Source organism: Musca domestica, unplaced genomic scaffold (genome assembly GCF_030504385.1).
Source record: "Musca domestica strain aabys unplaced genomic scaffold, Musca_domestica.polishedcontigs.V.1.1 117, whole genome shotgun sequence".
Taxonomy (NCBI): Eukaryota; Metazoa; Arthropoda; class Insecta; order Diptera; family Muscidae; genus Musca; species Musca domestica.
In genome coordinates this window covers 1,183,563-1,210,982 of record NW_026712147.1, presented here as the reverse complement: position 1 = coordinate 1,210,982, position 27,420 = coordinate 1,183,563, and the positions used below count along the sequence as shown (strand labels likewise).

At 34.9% G+C, this 27,420-nt stretch overlaps 1 protein-coding gene across 1 annotated transcript; it reads right to left on the bottom strand.

Annotated features, from left to right (window-relative positions):
- Positions 1-926: 926 nt before the first annotated feature.
- LOC101896060 (glutamate receptor ionotropic, kainate 2) lies at positions 927-25,634 on the bottom strand. Its single transcript, XM_005180924.4, has 13 exons — positions 25,337-25,634; positions 24,635-24,790; positions 10,326-10,420; positions 10,166-10,255; positions 9,945-10,102; positions 7,906-8,581; positions 7,678-7,847; positions 7,177-7,437; positions 6,988-7,119; positions 6,726-6,924; positions 6,553-6,664; positions 1,896-2,015; positions 927-1,828 (listed from the first exon to the last, which is right to left on the bottom strand). Exons 1-13 carry the CDS (start codon positions 25,434-25,436, stop codon positions 1,533-1,535), a joined length of 2,565 nt encoding a protein of 854 aa, XP_005180981.1. The 5' UTR covers positions 25,437-25,634; the 3' UTR covers positions 927-1,532.
- Between the last annotated feature and the right edge of the window lie 1,786 nt (positions 25,635-27,420).

The following is a 27,420-nucleotide window of genomic DNA, read 5'->3' as shown; positions in this document are numbered from 1 at the left end:
TGAGATACAGAAATTTTGTAAGTAATTATTATTCAAAATTATTTTTTTTTTTTGGGAATAATCAGTACGACTTCGAATAAGCTTCAAGTTTTATAAAGCAATGTTATCATGCAAAGTTTGGATCATACATAATAAATATCGTACACGCTAATAACTTGGTAGATTAGCAGACCGTGGTACATGGTTTGATCGACACCAAATATGCCGAAATAATTTTCCCCAACACGGCATGAGATTTTAGATTACTAATTCCAGCATAGTATGGAGGGTATATTAAGTTTGTCATTCCGTTTGTAACACGTCGAAATATATATATTAGATCCCACAAAGTATATATATTCGTGATCAGCATAAAATTATATATATGTCGATTTAGCGATGTACGCCCGTCTGTCCGTCTGTGGAAATCACTCTAGCTTCCGAACGAAATGAAGTAGACTGCAGGACTTTTGGCATTGAAAATGGGCCATGTAGGTTCACGTTTTGCTATGGCCCCAAAAAATGGTACCTCCCGATATTCGGTATTTTAATGATTTTAGCGACATTATTCACCGGAATTGTTTCAAATGCAGGTCAATGTCGTCGTACAGACCCAGCTACATTTGGTATTTTTAAGATTTTAACAGAATTGTACAGCTTTTACTTGTTTGGAATTAACGTGTTGTACCCTTAATGTACGTTTTCGATGTAAAGGATTTAGAAAAATCAGTCGGTTTAAATTACAAATTCCATTGCATACACCTAAAATAAATCTTCATAGAGAAGGTTAACCCCAAAAAAAGTTCTAACGTAAACATGCCCTTAGCCGTATGAGGTTATACAAAGTTAAATATCAATGGAAGATTTGTAAGTGGAAAAGTGAACTTAACTATTAACCCGAACCGATTTTCCTATCCATTGCTTAAATATAGTAAAACAAGAACATATCCTTTTAATCCATACATCGAATACGTAATTTTATTTAGGGATTTTTATTGTTTAGTTATAAACTATTTCTAATATTAGATACTCTTACTATTAATTCATTGTGGAAAAGAAAAAAAATCTCTTTTTCATTCAATGTCTAAGTCTATAGGTAGCTTAACTTATAATTACAATTCCCATTTAATTTATATTTACTGTGTAAATGCAAATACTTAAATATATATATTCATATCATATAGAATGTCATTGTCAATATCGAAGGAGATATCCATATTAAGATGCTCAGTTAATGCAATGATAAATGAGTGTGGCATTGGGAAAAGGGTATTTATTAATTCCTTGCCCTCCACTTCACCATTATTTGAAGACATTCCAGTTGCTTAAGTCTCTTTTCCTATCAAAAGCTTGCATTTACCGAAAGAAATTTTGATTTCATGATTCACTTTGATTTTCTATAATATATGGAAGATTGCTAAAGTTGTGATCTATTGAGTTTTCTTTTTATGTTTCACATTCGTTTTGTAATTTCGTTTCTGAATTTTTCTTAAGTTCCATTCGTTTCGTTTCATAAATTCTTAAACCCATACATCTTGGGTTTATTATTCATCTCATTCGTGTAATATGGCACTGAGACGTTCTTCGACAGCCACTTTTCGTGACTTCCAGACAAATTCACAGACGGCTACGACACAGGCAACCCCCATTCCACCCATGAGAACGACAAAAACTCCGCCCACATTTGCCAAACCCAATTCATTTGCAGCCGAAGAAGACTTGGAGGTCTCCACCCTACATTTGCCACCTCCACGTTTTTCTTTCCACCATTTCGTTTTCAAAATATGCAGTTTACCCTCCTCCTGAAGTTTTAGAATGACACTATTGATGGCGGTGCGATATGGAGAATCTGAAAGAGAAGAAGAAAGATCAAGTGTTAATTGTGTTATTGAGAAATTGGTCATAGTTTGACCTACTCGGTGGTGTCGCAATGCCATAGGATTTCGTGTCTAACATTCCACCCACTTGCGTGAGGTCACAGTTACGCTCTGTAACATATTCAATGGATGTCGATTCCATAAGGAAAGCATAATTTCCTGAAAATACAAAAATACCGAGAAATAAACAATTGATAATTTATTTTTATACGTTAATTTTTTATTTATATAGTGTCCAAATATTTATAGACCCTTTGATTCTATAACTACTTTTTCATGGGTCATTTGGGCTGTTAGAATCATATTCCCTTTCTAGGGTCTTGGAACAAATGAATTTAGTAAAGGTGTACATAGAAATTTGGCCACGTTGGGATAGAATTTTGAAGAATTTTGTACCCTCTACTAAAATATAAAGGGAATATTATTTTTTCATTCGACCGACGGATATGGCTAAATCAAAATTATAATTTTACGCTGATCAAGAATTATATTTGGAATTAATAAAATAGAATTAATTGACCTAATTTCTTCAAACTTCAAAAAATTGCAATATTTCTGCCAACATTACATATAGTGTGAACATGGTATTTTAACATGATTGTCATACTTTCACAAGATGGCACAAATGTATTATAAAATACCCGAATCGCATAGCATAGTGGATTTTTAAACATTTTGAAGTACTTCCGATAATAATCTTGATTTTTCAACTTTGTCATTTCGTTTGTAACATCCCTACATATTCGTCGTTGACCCCATAAAGTATAATCAACAATGTCCGTCTGTCTGTTGAAATCATCATACAGCCCACATTATTTGACGTAGAGCTTCGAATTTTTTCAGAACAATTTGTATTGTGTGTAGGATGGTTGGTATTGAAAATAAGATGCATCGGTCCTCGTTTGGGTATAGCCGCCATATAACGGTAGCTCCCGACATTGGTATTTTCATGATTTTTGCCACATTTTCCACGGATTTGTCTACAAATAGGTATTTGTAGGTCATAGTGGGTTCTACCTCCGGTGGCGGAACGTTGTATGTATATGCCCACGTTTTCGCCTCCATAAACATTATAGCCCCTATAAACGGTCCCCCGATATTCGGCATTTCGATGGTTTTTGTCACAATGGTGGAGGGTATTAAAAGCTCTGCCTGCCCGCATATTTTTTTTACTTTTTTTACTTCTTTTGAATATTATTATAAACCTTTGTTGTTACAAAATAGTCAGGCTTAATCCCATTATTGTTCGTTTATTAGGATAATGTTTACCAGGGGTAATGTTTACCAGGGGGTAAGGCAGGAATAAAGCAACCAAACCTCACCAGTTTTTTGTCTTTTTTAACCCAAGAGTCCTGATCAGTCTGAAACGATTTTACACAAATTTCATAAATTTGATTCTAGTTCAAGTTGTATTAATGTACTCATATCTATTAAATATTACGCGCAGTTAACATTAAATTGTGCCATTAAATAATTACTGGAGCTATAACCAAATCTGAACCGATTACTACTACTTGCAATAGTGTTCGTCCTTGGTCTAAAAAAATCTCCATTCGAAAATTAAATACGACATGTAATTTACCCTCATTTGCAGTTACATTTTGCGAATATGGAGGACTTTAATGTAAAATCGGATTAAACATAAACTAGTGAAAAAGCTGTATGTTCGGCCGGGCCGAACTTTTAATACCCTCCACCATTTTGAAAGAATTTGGCAATTTCCAAAAAAAAAATCCGTTAAAAATTCTGTTCAAATCTTAAAAATGCCGAATATAGCCGTTATATTAGGCACAGTTATATACGACGACGTGGACCTTCATAGGCCACTTTTGTCATAAGCCATTACAATATTCAAATGCGAAACTTGAAGAAAAAAATCGATGAATAATGTAGCTAAAATCATCAAAATACCGAATATAGGGAGGAACCTGGATCTGCCCAGACAATTTTCTATCTTAGGCTGTAGTATCCATTACGAACTTCAAATACCAAATTTAAAACGATTCCGGTGAATAATGTAGCTAAAATCATCAACATACCGAATATCGGGAGGTACCGTTATATGGGGCCTATACGAAGACGTGGAAGTGCACAGACAAATTTCTGTCTTAGGCTATAGTATTCACTACAAACTTCAAATACCAAATTTGAAACAATTCGCGTAAATAATGTCGCTAAAATCATCAAAATACCGAATATGGGGAGGTACCGTTATGTGGAGGCTATACGAAGACGTGGACCTGCACAGACAATTTTCTGTCTTAGGTTAAAGTATCCATTACGAGCTTCAATACCAAATTTTAAACATTTCCGGTGAATAATGTCGCTTAAATCACCAAAATACCGAACCGAAAAAAGGGAGGGAGGTAAATAATGTCGCTTAAATCACCAAAATACCAAAAAAAGGGAGCTACCATTATATGGGTGCTATACAAAAACGTTAACCAACATAACCCATTTTAATGCCAAAAATCCTGCAGACATAATATACATTTGAGTAAAATTTTATCAACCTACTTCATTTCGTTCGGAAGCTAGAGTGATTTCCACAGAGGACGGACATCGCAAAATTGACACAGAATTTTATGCTGATCAAGAATATATATACTTTCTGGGGTCTAAAGTGTCTATTTCGAGGTGTTGCGAATGGAATGACAAACTTAAAATACCCTCCATACTATGGTGGAGGGTATAAAAAATGAACCGATTTTCTCGAAATCTACCATACTTCTAGGCTAAATTCGGTTATTTCTGCTCATATAAAGATCATCAAAGGCAACTATGGTTTTATCTCGTTTTCTTCTGTGTGTTCCAAACAAATACAGAAATACATAATATCCTGAACCACAGGGTGTCGTAAGTATTTTAAAAATGAAAGACTAACGGACATAATTCGACTAATAATGTGGTTTTATGCAGATCACCAACATAAAGAAAGAAGGCATAATATTATGTACCATTGTGGCGTAGGGTATAAAGAACACACATTTTACTAAGACATTCGCCTTTGAGAAATTCCTGCGCTGAAAATCGGCAAATATAATATAAGTGTACTTACTTAATTCTAATAAATGAGACTAGGAAATCTGAATGGAATATTCTATTTGGAAAGCCTTAGCCAAAATGTTGTATTTGGCCATTTGGAAGATGGGAAATCTTCCAACTTACATGTGTGTAACATGCCCAACTCTGTGATAAAGTCAGTCTATGCATGTATTTTAGTAACCGACAGGAACTGAGGAACCGACCTATAATACCATGCTCAACTCTGTAATACAGCAAGTCTATACATGTAATTTAGTAACTAAAAGAGTGTCGATTTCGAGGAACCGACACATAATACAGTTAAACTGGGTTTTAGTAGAAAATTCACTGTATGGGTCTTTAAACCAAAATTAAAGCGCGAGTCGAACCAAAAAATAGGAGGGGACTCCACAACCTGGCCTAATAATATTTAGATCTATGTCAAAATATACATACAGGGTGAGATAAAAAAACTGCAACCAACATCAGACTGCTGTCATTTCTAAGCCACTCGTACGACAGCTGTTAAAATTATTCCAGTGACAGCTCATTATATTGTTTACAAGCGTACAAAAGCATTTTGGCAAGAATTGTGATGGAATTCAAGCGTGATAGTGTGTTTTCTTTATATTTGGCTGGAAAACCACAAGTGGCTATCGTTAGAGCACTCCAGCATCTAATTATAAATAAATCTTTTGTGTCGCGTACCATCGCTCGTTACCGTGATACTGGTAGCGTAGCCCGACGTCAATGGAGTGGACGGAAGAAAACAGCAACATCAGCAGTAATGGTTCGAAAAGTAAAGAAGCGACTTGATCGATACCCGCGTCGTAGTGGCAAGGCCGAAAAATGGCTCGTGAGCTGAACTTATCGCAACATTCCATTCGGCAAATATTGAAAAATTAGCTCACACTGCAACAGAAAGAAATTAGACTCAAAAGAGCTAAAGAGTTGTTTCGCTTGGCCGAAAGTGGTGAACTGCCGAATTTGGTTTTCTCCGATGGGAAAACATTCGTTGTCCAGCTGTTGCAAACAAACAAAATAATCGTGTTTACTTGCCAAAGAGACCAGAACTCAAGCGCAGGCTGATGGTTGCCGAATATTGTCGCGAAAATATTCTGGAGGGTGTATTAAAGCCTTGGGCACGCAAACATTTTGGCCGCAGACCTTAGACATTTCAACAGGACGAGCCACCCAAGAATGGGTACAAAATGAGGTTCCTCGCTTTATTTCCAGCGCACAATGGTCACCAAAATCTCCGGATACCAATCCGTTGGACTATTGTGTCTGGAGTATTTTGGAAAGCAAGGTTGGCACTAAAAAATACCAAAGTGTCGATCACCTCAAGCAAGCGCTTGGCCGGGATACCGTAGAGCAACGTTCGGGCAGCGTGTGACGGTTTCATTGGCCGTTTGAAGGCCATAATTCGTGCCAAAGGTGACAAATTCGAACAAATCTAAAGTTTAATGCTATTTCCCAAAAATTTTTGCTCTCATTCAATAAATATTTAAAAAAAAATTTAAATTATGGCGTTTGACTTTGTTGCAGTTTTTTTTATCTTACCCTTACTTATTTATATTCAAAATAAGACTGATAATTTTCCCATAAATATTTTTAAATATTGCGAGGTTTTCAGAGACCGCACATAGAGCTGTTGTAATCCCTTATTTACCTTTTCCCTTTGCAACTCGTTCAACACCTTCTCCATTACTTGCTGTAAAAACAGAAGGTCTCGCCGATTCCATGAACGACCACATTCTTTGATAGGTGGATATTTTAGAATCCTACGAATAAAATAAGCAACAATAAATGATATTGCATCACATTTCCAAATTATCGCCCTACCCTAAAGAAAGCCGCTGTGCTGCCACCTTTTAGAGCGCCATATTTAATACGTGTCTGTTTGGCTAAATCTTCGGCACTTTCAATTGGTGAATCCATGCGCTCGACAGTGAGAAACGCAGCCAAATTGGCAGTGTATGATGAAATCATGATTAGAGTAAAGAACCACCAAATACCGGCCACCATGCGGGTAGATAATGCTCTGAGAACAAAATCAGTATTTAATTACAATTAAAAATAATTATTAATTAAAATTTGTGTTTACTTTGGGAGAAAATCACATCCTTGCTGCATGAGCGAACCAATGGCAAACCACATGCAATTCAATAGGGTAAATTGGCTTTCCACTTTTTCACCATGAGGATCGGTATAAGATGGCCATTCATAGGGAGTGAACCTTAAACGAAATTTCTTTATATATTGTCAAATTTTACATTGCACGTGTATATCTTACTTGGCCAATATAAACAGTAGGACAGAGACACCCAAATATGCTGTGGCCATATAAATCCATACATCCAGTGACAAAGGAGATAGGAAGGAGAAAAGATTCGGTGGTTGTTTCACGGGCTTACGATATAATATCGAAACACCCAAATTCATAAATGGTGTGGTAAAATCAACAGCCTGTTCTCTTTCAAAAGTTATTGTTAAATCTGCAATCGCCAAGTCAGCACGTTGTTCCAATAATTCTCGTATCATGCCGTTCCATTCGCTTTTAAAAACAAAAAAATCATGGAATTATTTAAAACTGTTGAATACAGAACTGATAAAATGGCAACAGAAAAATATAAATTTCAATCATATCTTGGAATGAAGTGAATGGTAAATTATCTCATGGAGGTTACCCAAATTAATCATTTAAAGGATATTTATAAAAATTTAACGTTGTTTATGTTCGGAACAAATTTCGAGCTCTGCTTCAGTTGAAAACATATCACTCCTAAAAACTTACCCTGTTAATTTATTAAAACTGCCGTAACTTCCATCTGGTACCAACTGGATTTTATAATTAAATCCCAGTGACTTAGAGACTTCATGTATCAAATCAACGGCATAACCTTCGAACTGATCATTGCCAGTGAGTGAGACCACAGATTCCTTTCTCATACAATACGGATTACTCTGCAATGAAAAGTTAAGAAATACACTCTCCCAAACCTTATTCATATCAACAACTTACCAATATCGTCGTAACAATCAAGGTTTTATTTTTCAAGTTAGCTTCAATCTCCTGTTGCTTTTGACCAAAGGTACGGGTAAAGTTTACACCATCCGGCAAAGTGGAATTCCATGTTCCCACTTTGCGAATTCCCCCCGGACTCAGTTCAACAATATCCATAATGAAATCACTACGGAATCCTTGATGATCGAATTTGATGACATTTGTCAAACCCTTCATCTCGACAATTTTCATGTAATTAATTAAACTGAAACCATGCTGCCAGGTATTTTGTCCATCACAACTCAGGGGGTTTATATCGATCTGTTGCGATGTATCCAAATCGTGCAGAGCCTTGGCAAACAAATGCACCGCATCATACATTAGAGCTGTCTCCGTTTTAATTGTTGTCAAATTCGCCGAACGCAATACACCTTTGTCCTCTATGCTCCATTGTCGCACCACATCGTTGACAATTTTCTCATTAATTAGACGGAATCCGGTGATATTGGTACCACCGTAACGGAACTCGTCCAAGTTGATGGCATGCAAATCTAAAGATGTTATTAAATAGCTGTGATAGTCACTCATCAAACCAACTTGTTGCGCCTGTTTGAGTACTTCGTAAATTTTGTCTGCAGAACAGTCCAAAACAATGTGGGATTCAGCAGTGTTTTTAATTTGTTTCAGCATTGGTCTGCAGAAAAAAAGTAATTCATCGAATTATATTTCTGATCATGTCATGTGTTTTATTTTAAAATCAAGCTACCACTTTCTTCTATTGATTTTGAGGATTTAAATATATTTTCCTTACTAAGCGGTGGGGGAAACACAATTGAAGTAAAACCTAGGGTCGAAATAACGGTTTTAGATCCTAGGTTTCTTTGGACTTAATTCGTTTCAGAACATATGGAGTCGATCTAGCGATATCCGTCCGTCTGTCTGTCTGCGCACGATATCCCATTTGCTCCAAACTTGGTACATCGTAATATTATTACCAAACTTAGATCGAGTTCGGAGACTGGCAACATCAGACCACTCCTTCTGGTACCTCCCACACAAAATGTCAAAATCAAAATATACTTTACTGCGCAGGAAGAGGAACAATAATTCGATTTTGCTCCACCTTTGCTAATCTTAATATTTGCATCAGTGCTAGGTCAGGTGCGAAAATGGACAATAGCGGTCCATTCCATCAAGTACCTCCCTCACAAACAGTCAAAATTTTGAATAAACGTAACTCTTAAAAAAGTGATGTACGTGTCCGATTGTCTTCAAATTACTTTACTTTTGTTAACCCAAGGTCTGGTAAAATATATCGGCCCATTCCTCCTGGTTCCTACCCCACAAAAGGTTCCAAATTTTGAATGTTCATGAAGCTTATTAAACGCGAAATTAACATTCGATTCCATTCAGATTTGGTACATCTTAATATTTCCACTAAGAAAAGATATGTTATAAAAATGGTAGAGATTGGACCAATTATTCTGGTACCTCTCCACAAAGGGTTCAAGATTTTTGAAAACCAAAACGCTCAAAAATAGCGAGAAAAGGATCTAACTCTCTTCAATTTTCACACATAAAAGTATTTTTGTTAACACAAGATCTGTTGTGAAGATGATATATATCTGTCCACAAAGGGTCACATTTTCCAATCCATTAATCTGTCATAATTTGCGAAACAAGTCGGCGATTCTTAACAACTTGCTATGTCTAAATATTTCCCTTAGTCAGAAATCTGTCACTCAATGCTGGAGGTACACATCTGTCGGCAAAACCGACTGATACTATTTTACTTGTTTTTCTTTCGGAGTGAGATTGCTTGATATCTTATGTCAGTCATCAAAGGGGTCTTCTTGATCCTCTTTTTCAAAACAAATTGCCACCAGTAAACACGCCTAGTATAAATCAGGACTAGGTTCTGCTTAAAAGTTTTTTTTTCAATTCCTCCCTTGAATCAAATTCGAAGTATTGTTGAACACCAATAAGGTAATATACGTTGTTCCTTCCACAGACAAATGATTCCAAAATCGAATAATGAGTTAATTCATAACACTTACCTGTGATCTCCATACATATCCAATTGCCGAACATTAATTGGAAATGGAGTAGGACCATGTTCCTTGAGCAATTCCTGTACTCGCATAAGGCCATCGTTATTTTCATAGATTATTGTAAACGATTTCCAACCCCATTGTCGGACAATGTCTACATAGGCCTAAAATAATTCAAATTTTTAAAAATATTTTATAAATTTGCGATATATCATCAAGCAGCAAACCTTTGCCAAGAGATTGGGATTTGGATACAGATTTACCAGGCAACTTTCTCTTCTCAGGCGGTAATCCCAGCGATTTTCTAAATGGGGAATCTAAAGGAAGATATAAAAAACATTAATTTCATTTGAGCGCATTTCGATTTTCCTCATCTCTCTGACTTACCTCCATATTATCACATATACTCTGGACATGACTGGCCGTGTGAGTTGATTGAGGACCGAATATGGCAGCAACACCCACATTCAACAGACCACAAACTGAAAATGAACAGACGGACCATTTGAAATTCAGTTACCAGAATGTCTCCATTACCTGAGAATTAAGTGTCAATCTTCATTGGCCCCATGGCACGAGAAGACGATTCTATTTAGTTTTTTGGATTAATTGCTTAGCAAGTGTCATCTTAAGTTTCCATTACATCCATTTTCAACTCTTGACATATTCACATGACTACTTGTGTTGCACATGACCTACCTGTGAGAATTTCTTTCAACTACCGATGGATATATGAGTGCCTGTCATCATCATTGTCATACTGTTACATAACCAAGTAATGCCAACACATAAATGTCTTCTATGAAATGAAGTAGATAAAGGCACACCAACTACATTTCCCAGGAAAAAAATGCATCACCTTTCACATATGTACTTAGATCATGGTTAGTATTGAGAGAATGCGTTTATTTTTATACCCTCTCTAAAATTGTATGATACAGTGGTTGGTATCTGTTCTAGACATGGAATTCCAAAGTCGAAACACTTCCATAGAAAAATGTGAATACGAAAAACTGAATACCATCTGTATAAAAACATGTATTATGTGGATAATTTCCACCAGTGATGACTGAACCTATTATGGACTCTAAACACCGAAAATTTCTATTCGAAAATAAGGAAAAAATACCAAATAGAGTTAAGGTTATACTAAAAATTGGACCGAAATTTACGAACTTATATATAACATATATGTACAATATTCGCTTTCTATTTCAATTCATTCGAAAGATAGCACTATTACAACAGACTTTCGAACGGATACCTTTAAATTGATTTTTACGCTGATTAAGATATATATATTCTTCAAGTCGTTAGACTGTATAATGCCAATATATGGAGGAGCTCAAAATGGAATGACTAATAAGAGTGAAATGGATACTTAAAGTAATAAATGTTATATAACGAACTTGTAAAGCAAGAATTCTGGGTAAGATACTTCTTCTACATCCGTCTGTGGTGATCACTCTAGCTTCCGAACGAAATGATACAATTTCATTCAAATGTGTTTAAGATCCGTATAATTTTTATACCCTCCACCCTATTATGGAGGGTATATTAACTTTGTCATTCCGCTTGTAACTTCCCGCAATACTCATGTCAGACCCAACAAAGTTTATATATTCTTGATCAGCGTAAAATGCTAAGTCGATTTAGCGATGTCCGTGTTTCTATGCGTCAGTATGTCTGTTGTAATCACTCTATCTTTCGTACGAATTGAGATAGAAAGCTAAAATTTTGCACACATGTTTATTTTGTCAGTAGGCAGGTTAAGTTCGTAAATGGACCATGTAGGTCCACGTTTTCATATAGCCTCCATATAACGGTACCTCCCGATATTCGGTATTTTTATGATTTTAGCGACGTTATTCACCGGCTTGTTTCAAATTTGTTCGAAATGGATACTACAGCCTATGACAGAAAATTGTCTGTGCAGGTCCATGTCTTCGTATAGCCCCCATATAACGGTACCTCCCTATATTCGGTATTTTGATGATTTTAGCGACATTATTCACCGGAATTGTTTCAAATTTTGTATTTAAAGTTCGTAATGGATACTACAGCCTATGACAGAAAATTGTCTGTGCAGGTCCACGTCTTCGTATGATACGATTTCATTTTTTGAAAATTTCCAAATAGTGGAGGGTATTCAAAGTTCGGCCCGGCCGAACATACTGATTTTTAACTTGTTAATATTGAAAATGGGTCATATAGGTCCATGTTAGCAGAGCTATAAGGTGTTTTAGTCATAGTTTTAAACCAAACGTGCTGTAAATTGACAGTTTTTGTTCCTCTTTCCAAGAATATGTTAATCTTGCAAGGAGTTGTTCATACATGTCCAAGATTTTGAAGAGCTCTTATACAACTGTACCCCCTAAGATTGGGTATTTTGAAGATTTTTACTTGAATTGTTTCAATTTTAATATTTAGAATTCGTAAAGGGTACCGCCTCACATACAGGTCCACGTCGTTGTATAGCCTCCGTTTAACGGTTCCTCCCTATATACGGTATTTTCATAATTTTTGAAACACATTTGAAATGGCATCGGATAAGAATATATAATTTATAATAGATTCTTGCTTCGTGTGCAGAACATTGTTTATATATGTCCAAGTTCTCCTATATACTTTGATTCCGATACCTTGACAATTGTAGCCACATTTTACATAAGATCGTTCTAAACAGACAAACAAAAACACATCGTTAATTCGTCTTATAGTTTTATTCTGATCAGGGATATTATATATTATACGGTATATTTAGGGGGCTATATCCAAATCGGACCAGATCTCGATAAAATCTGGTAGAGTTATTTCTGAGCTGTATAAGATATTTATTACCAAATAGCATTATTGTGGAGTGCACTTTACAAATGTAATGGACCTAGACACCGAATCGTGTGAAACATATTTTCGGGAGTTATAACTGAACCGATTTTCACCAAATTGGAAATACTTGCTTCTAGGCAGAATTCTGTAGGATGTGTGGAAGAAAAAAAACCTATTTGGAGGAATATTACATATATGACGAATGAAGATATATAGGTGGTAGCCATATCTAAATTAAGACAATTTCAAAAGGATTCGCCCTTTAACCCAAACAAATTATTTGTGGACAACTTAATCTCAATCGGAAACATATTCAGGGAAAACTTAGAAGCTTTTTAGGAATACCTACTTTTTAATGAAATTTCATTTTAGAATGATGCTCACAACGAATATATTAAGAATTCAATTGTTGGTTTTACTGTAGTCCTGTGTGTGTATGTATGTATTTACCGAAAAAAAAAAACCAAAGAATGTTGCAATACATACTTGAAATAGTTTGATGCCACTGTTGTATTTAAGCATCATTGTTCCTTACCTACGACAATGGTGTTCAACTATTCAGGTGATTATATTCATCTGGATAGGATGAATGCTGGCAGTCTTAATAAAAAGTGCACAATTCCATACGAAACACACAAAAGACCATGTCTGATATTCGTATATGTGTGTAGGTTTGTATTTCTTCTAATTCAACACATGCATATAAGAAGAAGAAAGGGTTATACCTTTTCGTTCTATATGTTTGGAATGAGTTGACATTTTACCTACATTCAATGTATGTTGCTACACTGTGGATCATTTGAATATCAGTTCTCAAACTTAATTTTTTACTCTCCACCATTCTATGGAGGGTATATTAACTTTGTCATTTCGTTTGTAATACCTCTAAATTGGCATTTTAGACCCCACCAAATATATATGTTCTTGATCAATATAAAATTCTACATAGTTTCGGAACGAAATGAAGTAGGTTAATAATAACTTACTCAAATGTGTGTTCCATCTGCAGCAATTTTGATTTAAAATGGGCTATATAGGTCCACGTTTTGATATAGCCCCCATATATGGGTGTTTTAAGCGCGAATTTTCTATAAATTTGTCAGCATGTGTTGTCATTAAGTAAGAAAAATCGTTGCATAGAACTGTCAATACAGTTCTAGACTTTGGTATAGTCCTCATATAACTCTACATCCTTTTTTCGGTAATTTGATAATTTTAGCGACATAATCAAGCGAATTGTTTCAAATTTCGTAGTATAAGGGTGCTACAGCCTGTGACCGAAAATTGCGTATGCAGGTCCAGGTCTTCCTATGGGCCCCATAACACGGCACCACCTATATTCGGTATTTCGATAGTTATAGCGACATTATCTACCGGAAATGTTTCAAATTTGAATGGGTTCTACAGTCTATGACGCAAACATGCATATGCAGATCCTGGTCTTTGCATAGCCCCCATATAATGGTAACTATCTATATTCGGTATTTTTATGATTTTAGGAGTATTTTTTCAACGGACTTTTTTAGCCAATTTTCTTCCCAATGGTGAAGGGTATGCAAAGTTCGGCCCGCCCGGCCAAGTAGGTATAGTCGGATTTTCTGCGAAGAGATTTTCGACCTAGTTAGAAGCCAAGTTGCCAAATATGGGCCAATAAAATAAAAATGTGATCAAGACCCCGAAAATAGCTCGAATACCTTCATATGGGGAATTTTAATACCCGCCACCATTGAGTAAAGAAAAAAAATGGTTTATCAAAGTATATGAACTCAAACGTGTTTCACTTAAAACTAAAAATGCCAGTAAGACCTTTTGGACAATGCTGTTAAGCCAAAAAAAACATAAAGTGGTTGAGGCCGTTATATTGGGCCCATATCAAAAGAGGAACCTTTATAGACAATTTTATATATCAAGGATTATCATCTATTGCGCGTCTTAAATACCAATTTTGAAACAAATCCGTGAGGTACTGTTAAAATTATTCCAGCGAGAGCTCATTGTATTGTTTGCAAGCGTACAAAGGCGAGAATTTTCCAGAAAAAAGTTATTCGTGGTGGAATTCAAGCGTGATAGTGTGATTTCTTTATATTTGGCTGGAAAATCTCAAGTGGCTATCGTTAGAGCACTCCAGCATTTAAATGTGAATAAATCTTTGGTGTCTCGTACCATCGCTTGTCGCCGTGATATTGGTAGCGTAGACCGACGTCAAGAAAGTGGATGGCAGAAAACAGCAACATCAGCAGAAATGGTTTCAAAATCATTGATCAAGACCCGTGTCGCAGTGGCCGAAAATGGCTCGTGGGCCATTGAAATTCCAAAAAGTGCAAGAAATAAAATAGACTCAAAAGAGTCTAGAAGCTCAAAAGAGCTTCGTTTGGCCGAAAGTGGTGAACTGCCGAATTTAGTTTTCTTCGATGAGAAAACACTCGTTGTCCAGCAGATTGTAAACAAACAAAATGATCGTGTTTACTTGCCAAAGAGGGAAGCTGAAAATGTGCACCTTCTGTTGGCCACCAGAACTCGAGCGCCGGCCGAACATTTTGGCCACAAACCTTGAACTTTCCAACATCGCACTCAGCACGCGCCACCCAGCAATGGTTACAAAATGAGGTTCCTCGCTTCATTTCCAGCGCATAATGACCACCAAAATCTTCGGATGTAAATCCGTTGGACTATTGTGTCTGGAGTATTTTGGAAAGCCTGGTTGGCACTAAAAAAACCAAAGTGTCGATCACCTCAAGCAAGCGCTTCGCGGGAATGGGCCAAAATACCGCATAGAAACATTCGGGCAGCGTGTGACGGTTTCATTGGCCTTTTGAAGGCCAGAACTCGTGCCAAAGGCGATCAATTCGAACAAATCTAAACTTATTCAAAATTTGATGCTATTTTTGACATTTTTTGCTTCCATTCAATAAAAGTAAAAAAATTAAAAATTATGGCGTTTGACTTTGTTGCAGTTTTTTATCTCACTTTGTATATACAATAATCCGCCACCCGAGCTGGAACCTATTACTAAATACAAATATCGATTTTTGGAAAAATCCGTGGAAAAATGTGGCAAAAGCCATGAAAATACAGAATATCGGGAGGTACCGTTATATAATATACCCTACTTTTAAGGTGCATGGAATAAAAAAAAAATACTTAATATCTTGGTATACTCTTACATTAAGGCTATACCGAAATGTGGACCAGAATGAACTACATTTTGCACAACTGATTTTGCTTGTAACCCATAGGTAGGTATCAAATGTAAATGCCATATCCTAAAAATTGTCCTGGAAAGCCAAAACCCTCTTGGAATTTTGATCTATACCAAATGCTATCACGTCCACTTGGAATTTCCCTCCACACCAGATCTTGACCCGAAAATTGTCGAACAGTGTAATTAGTACGGAATATAAGGGTAATACAATTGGAAAATTTTGTCTGACTCGGTTAAGATTTGAATATCTTTACCAAATATATATCTTCGTCCAATTTACGTATATAGTACACCAAATGTTTAATATCATTCCGAATAGTATGAGTTTTGGCATTTTAGACCGACTATAAAATAGAAATAAAAATTTCAAAACTTCGTTACCATAGATGAACTGTAACCTTATGCAAATGAGCAGCAGTGTATATTGGAATATGCATGTAGTTATGTATGTTTTAATCCTCATGCCCACCTGATGATGATGATATTGTTGGATACAAGTGCAGTTTACAAGAACTGTAAACATTTTTTTCTTGTTTCATATAAAGCATCATCTATATCCACGTACGTACCGCTTAACATACGTACATACACTGGTGGCCAAAACTAAAGCAACTTAAATCGTAAAGACAATAAATGTCCTGTAACTTTTACAAAAATAAACAAATCGTAATTATTTTTCCAGTTTTAAATGAGGGGTTTAATTCACTTTCAAGAAACTAAAAATAAAAATACAAAAATAATTTTGAACGAAAAATAATATGTGGAAAACTAAAATGACCCAATTTTTGCTTGGTCAAAACTAAAGCAACTTTTGATTTTTTATTTTAAAATAATTAAATTTTGGCTAGTGGTCGATAGCATAACCATTATTTTTGATAGCAGCTGCACACCTACGAGGCATTGAATCTATAACACGCTCAATTTGATCCTTGGGTTTGCTTTCCCAGGCACCCCGAATTCTTTAGAAAATGTTGTGCTTATTTATTTCCGAATCTCTCTTGATCTTCCTATCTACGATACTCCAAACGATTTCTAAGGAGTTTAGGTCAGGTGATTGTGCCGGCCATAACAAAACATGAATTTTTGACTCCCGCAACCAATATTTGACAAGTTTTGATACAAGTTTGGGATCATTGTCATGTTGAAACACCCAAATCAGCCGAATATTTTACTCAGCGTAAGGGAACAACGTGATGTCCAACACATCTTTGTAAACTAACCGATCCACAACTTCCTTTATTTTATGGATAGGCCCAAGTCCATAGAAAGAAAAACAGCGCCACGCCATTTTTGTCCCTCCCTCATGCTTCACTGTACCTTTGCAACACTGCGGCTTGAGTCCTTCATTTTTTGGTCTTCTCACCGTAAAATTTTTCACGTCTGTGCCTTTAATATTAAACGTAGACTCATCCCAGAAATAATGTTTTTTTCCATTGAGCTTGATTCCACTTAATATTATCGTTTCCGAAAGCCTTTTTGATTTTTTCAGATATAAATGGTTTTTTGATGTCTTACGGGCATCCAGACCAGCTGCCACTACCCGTCTACGCACTGATATCGAGCTTATATCCAATGATTGCTCTCTCACCAATCCAGTTGAACTCTTAAATAGTTGTTTTTTATTTCTCTCACAATTTGTGGATCAGTACCGGCTGAAGTTCTTCACGGCCTTCATCCGTTATGGACTGTTACTACTAATCCAGTTTCAAAAAACCGACTTAGTATACAGAAATAATTATGAAATCACATAAATATTTATGAAATATTTCTCGGAAATCATTTTCTGTGATATGTTGTTTTGATAGTCACTGATAATTTGCTGTTTTATTCAGGTACTGTATTTGCTTTTAGCCATTTTTAAAATTTTTTTGGGCAGTACTTAAAAAACGAAAGGAAAAACACATACTGTTGTAAAAAACATCTCAAAAAGGATTTATGACAAGCGAAATTGTCGAAGGAAGAAAAAAGCGATAAATATCACAGTAAAAACAACTGAAATTGCAGCGGTCATATGAATGTACAACAGAGTTGCTTTTGTTTTGTCCAAGCCAAAATCGGGTTAATTGACTTATCAAACATTATTTTTTATATTAAAATGAATTTTGGTTTTATGTTTTAGGTTTTTAAAAAGTGAATAAAGTACCTAATTTAAAAAAAGAAAAACTTTCTCATTTTCTTAATTTTTGAAAAAGTTACAGGGCATTCTTTCTCCTTGTAATTTCAGTTGCTTTAGTTTTGGCCACCAGTGTACGTATGGATATTTGTGTATGTGTTCACGTTCCATGTATATGATTATACTGTTTATACCTTTGAAGAAAATTCCATCAGAGTATTATGTGACACATCGTACAAAATATTCGGAATGCAATGGCTCTCGGAACAATGGAATATAATGCGGATATCATCCTTCCAGCTTTGGATTAAACGAGTCACTTGTAAAAAGCATTGTTAAAAGATTGACATATTTAGGTTCAAAGGTATACATACCTACCAACCTAAACCGTACTTTCTGTTGCATTTTGGCCAGGTATTAATTCATATGTAACCATAATTTTCTTTGTCTTGAGTTCGCATTGAAGTGATATGATGACATCGTTAATACTTGTCAAAAGTATTCTTAACTTTGAGTGCGGAAAATATGGAAAGTACTTAAATGTTTACTTGGAGATTAAGATTATGGCAATGTTTGATATCTGCAAGTATTCCTTTGTTCCTAGTAATGGAAAAATCTTAAATATTGTGGGGGGATTTCCCTTCTTTTGTTGTAAAATGTAATATGAAAAACCCCTTACTCCCAATTCTACTGGGTTTTGGCGTTTAGGTCCATACTATTTTCATGTTCCGACATAGGACTGTATATAAAAGTATTTTTTAACTATTGGACATATTACAGAATAATGTAAATAAACTTAATAGTTACGAACTTTTTTTGTACCCTTTACCTTCCATTGATTCGAAACAGTAACAAATATAAACCGATGAACTGTTCAACCGATTCCCAACGACGTTTATAAGGTTTCGGATTTATTGTGCCCATTTACAAATATTCGGACTTCCATTCGTTGAAAATCATATTTAGTGAACCTCGAGCCTTTTTTACCATAAATGTGATTGCACAAATCTTGCGAAAAGGGTATTAGTCTCACAGATTCACATAAAGTTAGTGCTGTTACTTTTTACCGGAACTAGTTTACAGCTATTTCAGTGGTTGGAGAATTTCGACACTACTCGTACACAGGAGGATAGAAACTTCGTATCCTAAAAAAGTAAGCAAAGCCTATAATCTTGCAAGCACCATTAGGTCCAAATTCATTGTGGTAAATTTCCTTTTGAAATAATGTCATAAAACCTTGCGCAAATGTTACCCTTGATTTTTGACCGAGACCATTTGCTCTTCTATCGTGGTGATATGCATTCAAAACAATTTCATACAAAAGTTGTTGTCCGTTTAACCCGCTAAACACAATCCAATGGTCTTCCATAATGCTAGACTTCTGTCCTGCCCTAAACTCTAACCTCATGCAAAATTGTGATCTGTAAAGCGACTGCAAAATAAGAAAAAAAAAATTTGTCCATTTGAACCCCTAAATTAGATCTTCAAAAACAACAGGCTTTAATCTCCTACCCCATGCAAAATTTCGTAAGGATCGGACGATAATTGCTACCTGTATAAATACCCTCAAAATTTCTGTTGTAGGTTGTTAAAAAATTAACATAATGTACAATTAATTAATTGTAAGTGAAATTAAAACCAGTAAGGAAAAGTCAAAAGTTGGGCGGGCCCGACGATGTGATACCCTAGACCACTATGAATATTTAGTAAAGCTCCCGTAACAAAAAAAAAATGTATTTGAAGTAGGTCATACCATCTATCAACATTTGACTTTAGAGCAGTTATAGTTTGGTTTCAGAGGGAACTAATATAAGGAAGGCATATCCAATTTTGAATCGATTTCCACTCAATTTGACGGAGACATTTTAATCTTTTATACCAAAAAATATTGCTATAGAGTGTATGATATCACTTCGAGAAGGATTATATTAAAAAACAAGTAAGCAAAGGCTACAGTCGAGCGGGGCCGACCGTTGAATACCCTACAACACTATAATAAGTGATATAGTTTAGGCGAGATACTCGAATGAATTCCACAAGATATTGTGACAAATAATAAAAGAAAACCATCAGGTTTCGTTCTCTAGATTTCGAATAATAGCAACTTAAGCTAATTTGCTCATTTCCAATTTATTGGTAGATGTTGCACGTAAATGGTCTTCCTAGATCTGGAACCAATATTTCCCAAAGACCTATAATCTCTCAGAAGTGGCAAAAGATTAACATTTATTATTGGTTTTTGACTGAAACGCATCTATATGAGATACAGACATTTGACTATATTCTTCCACGAAATCAGCGATAACGAAATAGTCAGAAGTGCGTCTTTCCTGTATTTGTGAATTCTCCAAAGAGTCACTGGAATGGACATTTTCGTATTTTGTCTACAAAAGTTGGCAAACTATTTCACACATTGAATATTTTTGGATGGCCATCCAAAACTGCTTGGCTTTTGCAATGTCCGGTAACCCCCATTCAAATGTGCGTGAGGGTCGGGCGATAATTACGACCTGCTGACAAGTTTGCAGTTTTTTTGGTCCATATGGCGATCATCTCCAAAAAGAGTAGGCTTCTATTCTGACCCTCTCCATGCAAAATTTCGTAAGGATCGGGAAATAAATGCGATTTGTATATGATATCCTGATATCCTAACTACTTATTTTTGTTAGCTGTAGTAATATTACCAAATGTTTAATTCAAAATGAAAATATGCCAAAAAATTTACAAAATTAAAAAAATATGAGAAAATTTTAGAAAATCAATATTTTCATCTTTAGAGAGATATTTTTATGCGATTTTTTTAGACGTTTTGTCTTTCCTACCAAGAGGCCATTCTGAATTAATGAGAACTGTCGAAATCAGTTCAGCCGTTCTCGACATATAAGAGATCTTTCAAGCATATCTTCTTTGATATACATATATATCGCACATATTTTGCTATATATCCGTTTTGTTGGATGTTAACATCTATGTAAAGATCAGAAGTAACCTTGTCAAGACTTTGTGATTTCGCCGGGATTTAAAATATTCGCGGTTTAATAGAAATTTGACTTTTATATAATACAAATGTTAAGGTCTATTTCATCCACTAAGTATTACCCGATGACCATCAAAATTAGAAGGCTTTTGCCAAGCCCTAAGCTCTAGCCCCATGCTAACCTCCGCTTGGATTGGTCTATAATTACGACCTGTAGAGCAGCTGCAAAATCATGAAATTTTTCAGTTTTTGATCCATTTCAACCCCTAAATATAATGCGATCATCTTCAAAAGCAATAGGGTTTTATTCTGGCCCTACCCCCACCTCCATTCTAAATTTCGTGAAGATCGGGCCATAATTGCGACCTATAGAGTGATTAGAAATTAACATGAACAGACGGACATACGGACGGACGGACATACATAGCTGGATCGACTCTTTCCTATATGGGAAACCAATATTTCGAGGTGTTACATAATTTTTGGCCAATTAAACTTATAATACCCCCAACGCATAGTGTTGTAGGGTATAAACAGTAATTCTACACTTAATAAATTTGTATTTACTGAAAAATTTAGATTTTTTAATTAAAACTAAATCCTAGGGAATTCAACTATTTTCAAGTACATATTAAAATACATGTTTTCTTAAGATATGGTCGAATGATTTAGATTTTTAAATAAACTCTTGGATCCTCGCGGATTCTCACAAACCTTTTTTTAGCACTTTGGATAATGTCTACAGCATTAAAGAAGTAGGTCCTAACAACCCAAAAAATTTTCATAAAAAATGTTGGGGGTACACTAGAATGATAAGCAATCATAATACAAAATACTGAATTCCAAGAAAATCTGTTGGTATAATTAAGAAAATAGGTAATATTGCCTTGCTATATATATCCTAAAGGTTATTAATTTTTTGCAAAAATCTCCATCATCTTCACATTGAAGTATGTAAAAAATAAATCGGGATGTATATTTATTCCGGTATGTAGAAATATACTTGTCTCTCCCTTCTCCATCTATTTTGATGGATGGTTTACGATTTTATCAACTTTTTATACCCTCCACTATAGAATGGTTTGTAACTTTGTCATTCCGTTTGTAACTCCTCGACTTAACGATGTCCTTCCGTCTGTGGAAATCACTCTAGCTTCCGAACGAATTGAAGTAGGTTGATAAAATTTTACTCAGATGTGTTCGTATTGTCCCCGTATAACGGTATCTCCTTATATTTGGTATTTTGATTATTATTTATATTCCGGATTCACCGGAATTGTTTCAAATTTCGTATTTACACTTCGTAATAATTACTATAGTCTCTGACAGAAAATAATGAATGCAGGTATTTTGATTATTTTAGTTACATTACATTTTTTAAGTTCCGTATGGGCTATGAAAAAAAAAAACTTGCATATCCCCTATATTCGATATTTTTCTGATTCTAACAGATTTTTTTGAAAATTTATAAATTCCGTTCAAATGGTGGCGGGTATTCAAAGTTCGGCCCGGTCGTAGTTACTATTTTTTTTATGTTAAGATAATTATTGTCTAATATTGTTCATTTTACAAATGATTAAAATCTATATCTATAAAAGAGTTTGTTTGTATTTTATGGACTCCAAAACCGCTGCAATTTTTTGAAATTCCACTTGAAAATTGAGATATAGCATCAGAATCGGAGGTACTTCCCAAGAATTTAGATTTTATATGCCCATATCTATTGACCGATTACAGATATAGTCTCAAAATTTGGAATGAAATTATGTTGAAATCGGTTCAGATTTGGATATAGCTCCCACATACATTTTCGACCGATTTCATGTATTTGGTGCACCAAATATTTCAATGAAATTTGTAATGTGTAACGGAATTTAAAACGAATGGATATGATACACCAAACACGATATGTATGTTCGATTCCAATGTAATTTGGAAAATAAATTTGCTAATTATACTGAAATCGGTACAGATTTGGATATAGCTCCCACATATATTTTTGGCCGATTTCAAATATTTGGTGCACCAAACACGATATGTATGTCTGATTCCAATGAAATTCGGCATGAATGACTAAATTTGATACAATAATAAATTTGTCAAGTTATATTCAAATTGGTTCGGATTTGTATATAGCTCCCATATATATTTTCGGCCGATTTCACATATTTGATGCACCAAACACGGTATGTACCTCCAATTTTAATGAAATATGGAAGTTGTGGCGGAATTTGGTTTAAAAATATTTTTTTTTTTCAAATTATATTATAATCGGCTCAGAATGGGATATGATTTTATTAAGAAGCATTGACCCACAACGTCTTTGCAATGGTATTATGCTAACAGTAAAAAACTAATTAACAATTTAATTCTCTAATCTCGAATTTTCTAATTGCAACAAAAATGTCAAATGCTATAATAAAACCGAAGGACAAACGCTAGGTGTATGCGTACTAAATTTGGCATGTTCCTGCTTTTCTCATGGTCAGCTGTTCCAAACATGTTCACGTGTTAGTAGCTATTTGTTTGTGTACGTATTAAAGTATTACAATAATGAAGTTTTTTTAAATGTTTGAGTTTGCTTTAGTTTTTTTTTTTTTTCAAACCAATACCAAAACGTGAACTTATACTTACAATGTTTCGCCACACGAGGTAGAACCCATTATGACCTACAAATACCAATTTTTAGACAAATCTGTGGAAAAATGTGGGAAAAATGATCCAAATATTGAATATCGGTATAATGGTACCTCCATTATAGGGGGGCTATACCAAAACCTGGACCTATACATACAATGTTTCAAATACCAATTTTCAGACAAATCTGTGAAAAAATGTGGCAAAACCATCAAAATACCGAATATCCTGAGGTAATGTTATAAGGGGACTATACCAAATCGTGGACCTATACATGCAATGTTTCGCTACCGGAGTTTGAACCTATTTTGACCCACAAATACCAAATTTCCAATAAATCTGTGAAAAAATGTGGCAAAAATCATCAAAATGCCGAATATCAGGAAGTACTGGGAGCTATATCCAAATCTGAACACTGTAAACTTTATATCTCAATCGGGAAAATGCTGCCCGTAATATGAAACAGGCAGACGATTATGCATAAATCGACTCAAAATTTAATTTTATGCAAATCACAAATGGGACAATATATCTATATCGCCCATTTGTATTTTACAAATTAATGCATAAGGACATAATACCATATGCCACAGTGTGGCTTAGGACATAAACATGTAGAACATATTAAATACAGACTTGCACATTCATAAACCATATTAATTTATGGATTGCTGAAATTTGTCTTGATATCACCAGAAGGACGGACAAAGCTAAATCGACTTATACTCCAGAAAATATGTGGTTTCTTTAAATTTCGATGTCTTATTTATGCAGCTAATACTATTTGACTTCTATATCTAATATATAAAAAGTTGGCATTATTTGCATGATGACATAAAAACACCGGCCGCAACTGAATGCATTTCTTCGATTCCAGCATTGACTTTTCTTTACTTATTATTTGTTTGTTTTCCAAGTTTTTGTTTTTGTTTCCTTACCTCTTTTCCCGGCATGAAAGCTGTCAAATGGTGATATACGTTCGATTTGTGCCACTAGCTTGGAGCGTGGCAAAATCAAACGGTCTGCATTGATACGTTCCACAGCTTGGCGAAATGCCAGTTCCTGATTGTCATCGGAAGGATGAAATAAGCCACCTGAAACAAGGAAAACATTGGTATAACGACAACAATAAAGAAAATTAATTGTGTGTAAAATAAACAAAACATTTCACAATTATCAAAATGTAAACACACAATGGAAGTATGTATTGTTTACTAAACGTAAAGCATCACCACCACAACAAACAAGGAATCCTCACTCAAAACAAACAAAGTGGCCAAAGGAATGAAATAATAAAACAACAGAACACCTCGCACGTTTTCATTTTAGAAATACGATTTGTTTACAACGGCCCTTTGTTGTTATCCTTATTTTCGCCCTCGTTGGGGGTTTTTTAGTACTCCAAAAACGTAAACAAAGCTACAACATTTACATCACGTACACACACACTTGACTCTCTCGCACACATATTACATATTGTTTGGTGTAGTATCAACACTTCACCATCACCACCAACACCACCACCACCGCCGCTGCTGCCAATCACTCAAGAGAGTAGATAAACTGCAAAATTCTTTAGGCAGATACATCCTAACGTTTTCGGATGGACAATGAGGAAATGTCACCGATTTTTTCCTTACCAATTTTTATTACATCCGGTAAAGCGTTAGAATAGGAAATGGAACCGATCAAAATCACGCCCGTAATAGTTAATAAAGTTTTCACCGTGGTACCGAACATTTTGCACAACTATTTTGAATATTTCGTTGGGATTTGCGTTAGAATTTTATTTGAGTTTTTCTTCCGTTTTGCAGAAGATATGAAAATCTTCAGCTGCCGTTGTTGTTTTTTGCTCTTATATACTTTGCATCTTTCCGTTGTTTGTTGTCAATGATGTGCGATGCCCTCGAAAGCTGTTGATGTACTAAAGCTGAGCGGCACTCAGTGCCTGCTAATATCAATGTGGCGTTTTGTTATTATTTTTCAGCAGCACGGAATTTGAAACACTTGACAGATAAGAGAACCTGCGCACTAAGGATGCTGTGGTTTTATACCATGAAGCTTTAAGGAATTTTGGGTTTAAATATCGGATAAGAGTGCATATAGGTTAGTGTCTAAAGTATGTAATAGCATTTTACCTTTAGTAAAATCAATAAAGAATCATTTAAGGTAGGTGTCGACTATATTACACCATACGCTACTCTAAGTTTAAATTGAGGTGCTGGCAATTGGAACTCAAAATTTTATATCGATTGAAGCAAACATACATATCTAGATATTATTAATATGAGTGATACAATTTAAAAATGAGAATATTTCTTCCATTCAAATTTGGAAAAATCCAATTACAGCTTATCGATAAAAATTTGTTTAAAACGTATCACTCTGTAAAAAACTACTACTCCGTACCAAAATACGGAGCGATATCCAGACTCAAATATGAAATATCAAAAAATTTTTATAATTGTAAAATTTTATACATAATTGTATAACAATATTTTGGTATTTGATATTTGATGGGCTATATCGATATCGTATAGCTCCCATATAACAGTACCCCCCATATTCGGTATTTTGATTATTTTAGCCACATTTTTCAATGGAATTGTCTGAAATTCTACACAAGGAGTTTTTTATGAGTACTTTACGCCTGAAAGAGAATTTTCTATATAGGACCTCGTCCCATATAACAGTACCTCCGATATTCGGTATTATGATTATTTTAGCCACATTTTTTAACGGAATTGTCTGAAAATTCACACAAGGAGTTTCTTGTGAGTGTTTTATCCTCTGGAAGAGAATTCTCTATATAGGTCCACGATATCGTATATCCCCCATATAACGGCATCTCCCGATATTCAGTATTTTGATAATTTTTGCGACGTCATTCACCGGAATTGTTTCAAATATAAAGTTCGGAACATTTACTACAGCCTACGACACAAATTACTAATACACGTCTTCGTATAGCCCAGATGATTTCATTTGAGCGGTATTTTCCGACGGAATTTTTTTGAAAATGTTCATGTTTCTAGTGGATGGTATAAAAAGTTGTTTCCATTTGTATTTAGAATTATTTTATTTGTAATTCGAATTATTCCGTTTGAAATTCAAATTATTCCAATTGTAAAGCGAATTATTCCAATTGTAATTTGATTGATTCCATTTGTAACTTGAATCATTCTGAATTAATAACAACATATGTTTTTCGAATTACAAATATTTGATACCCTACAACACAAAGATTCAGCAGATCTGAAGCCCTTTTGACTAGAATAAAAATTCCACTAAGAAACATACACATATCTACTATACAATAAAAGCAAATGGGGAAATTAATTGTTCCTCTTCGTCATAATCATCATAGATCTGGAACCAATATTTTCCAAAAACATTCGATCTGTTCCTACTAAGTGAAATGGCTTATTCGCTCTTTCGGAAAGAATGTGAAATTTCAGATTCCAAAATTGTTTCTATGCAATACGCCCCATATCGTGTTAATGGGTATTAAAAACAATTTTTGAAAAATTAGATTTCTCTATATGATTTCATGTATCTTCGATATTTGTCAATGTAGAGAACAGACATTTCATGTATTCGTGATTTCGATAATTTTGGTATTTTTCATACAAAGATGTGGTTGATTTCATTCGCTAAATATTATCTTATGACCGTTCGAAATGTTAAGCTTCAGCGCTGTCCTAAACTATAGCATCATAAAATA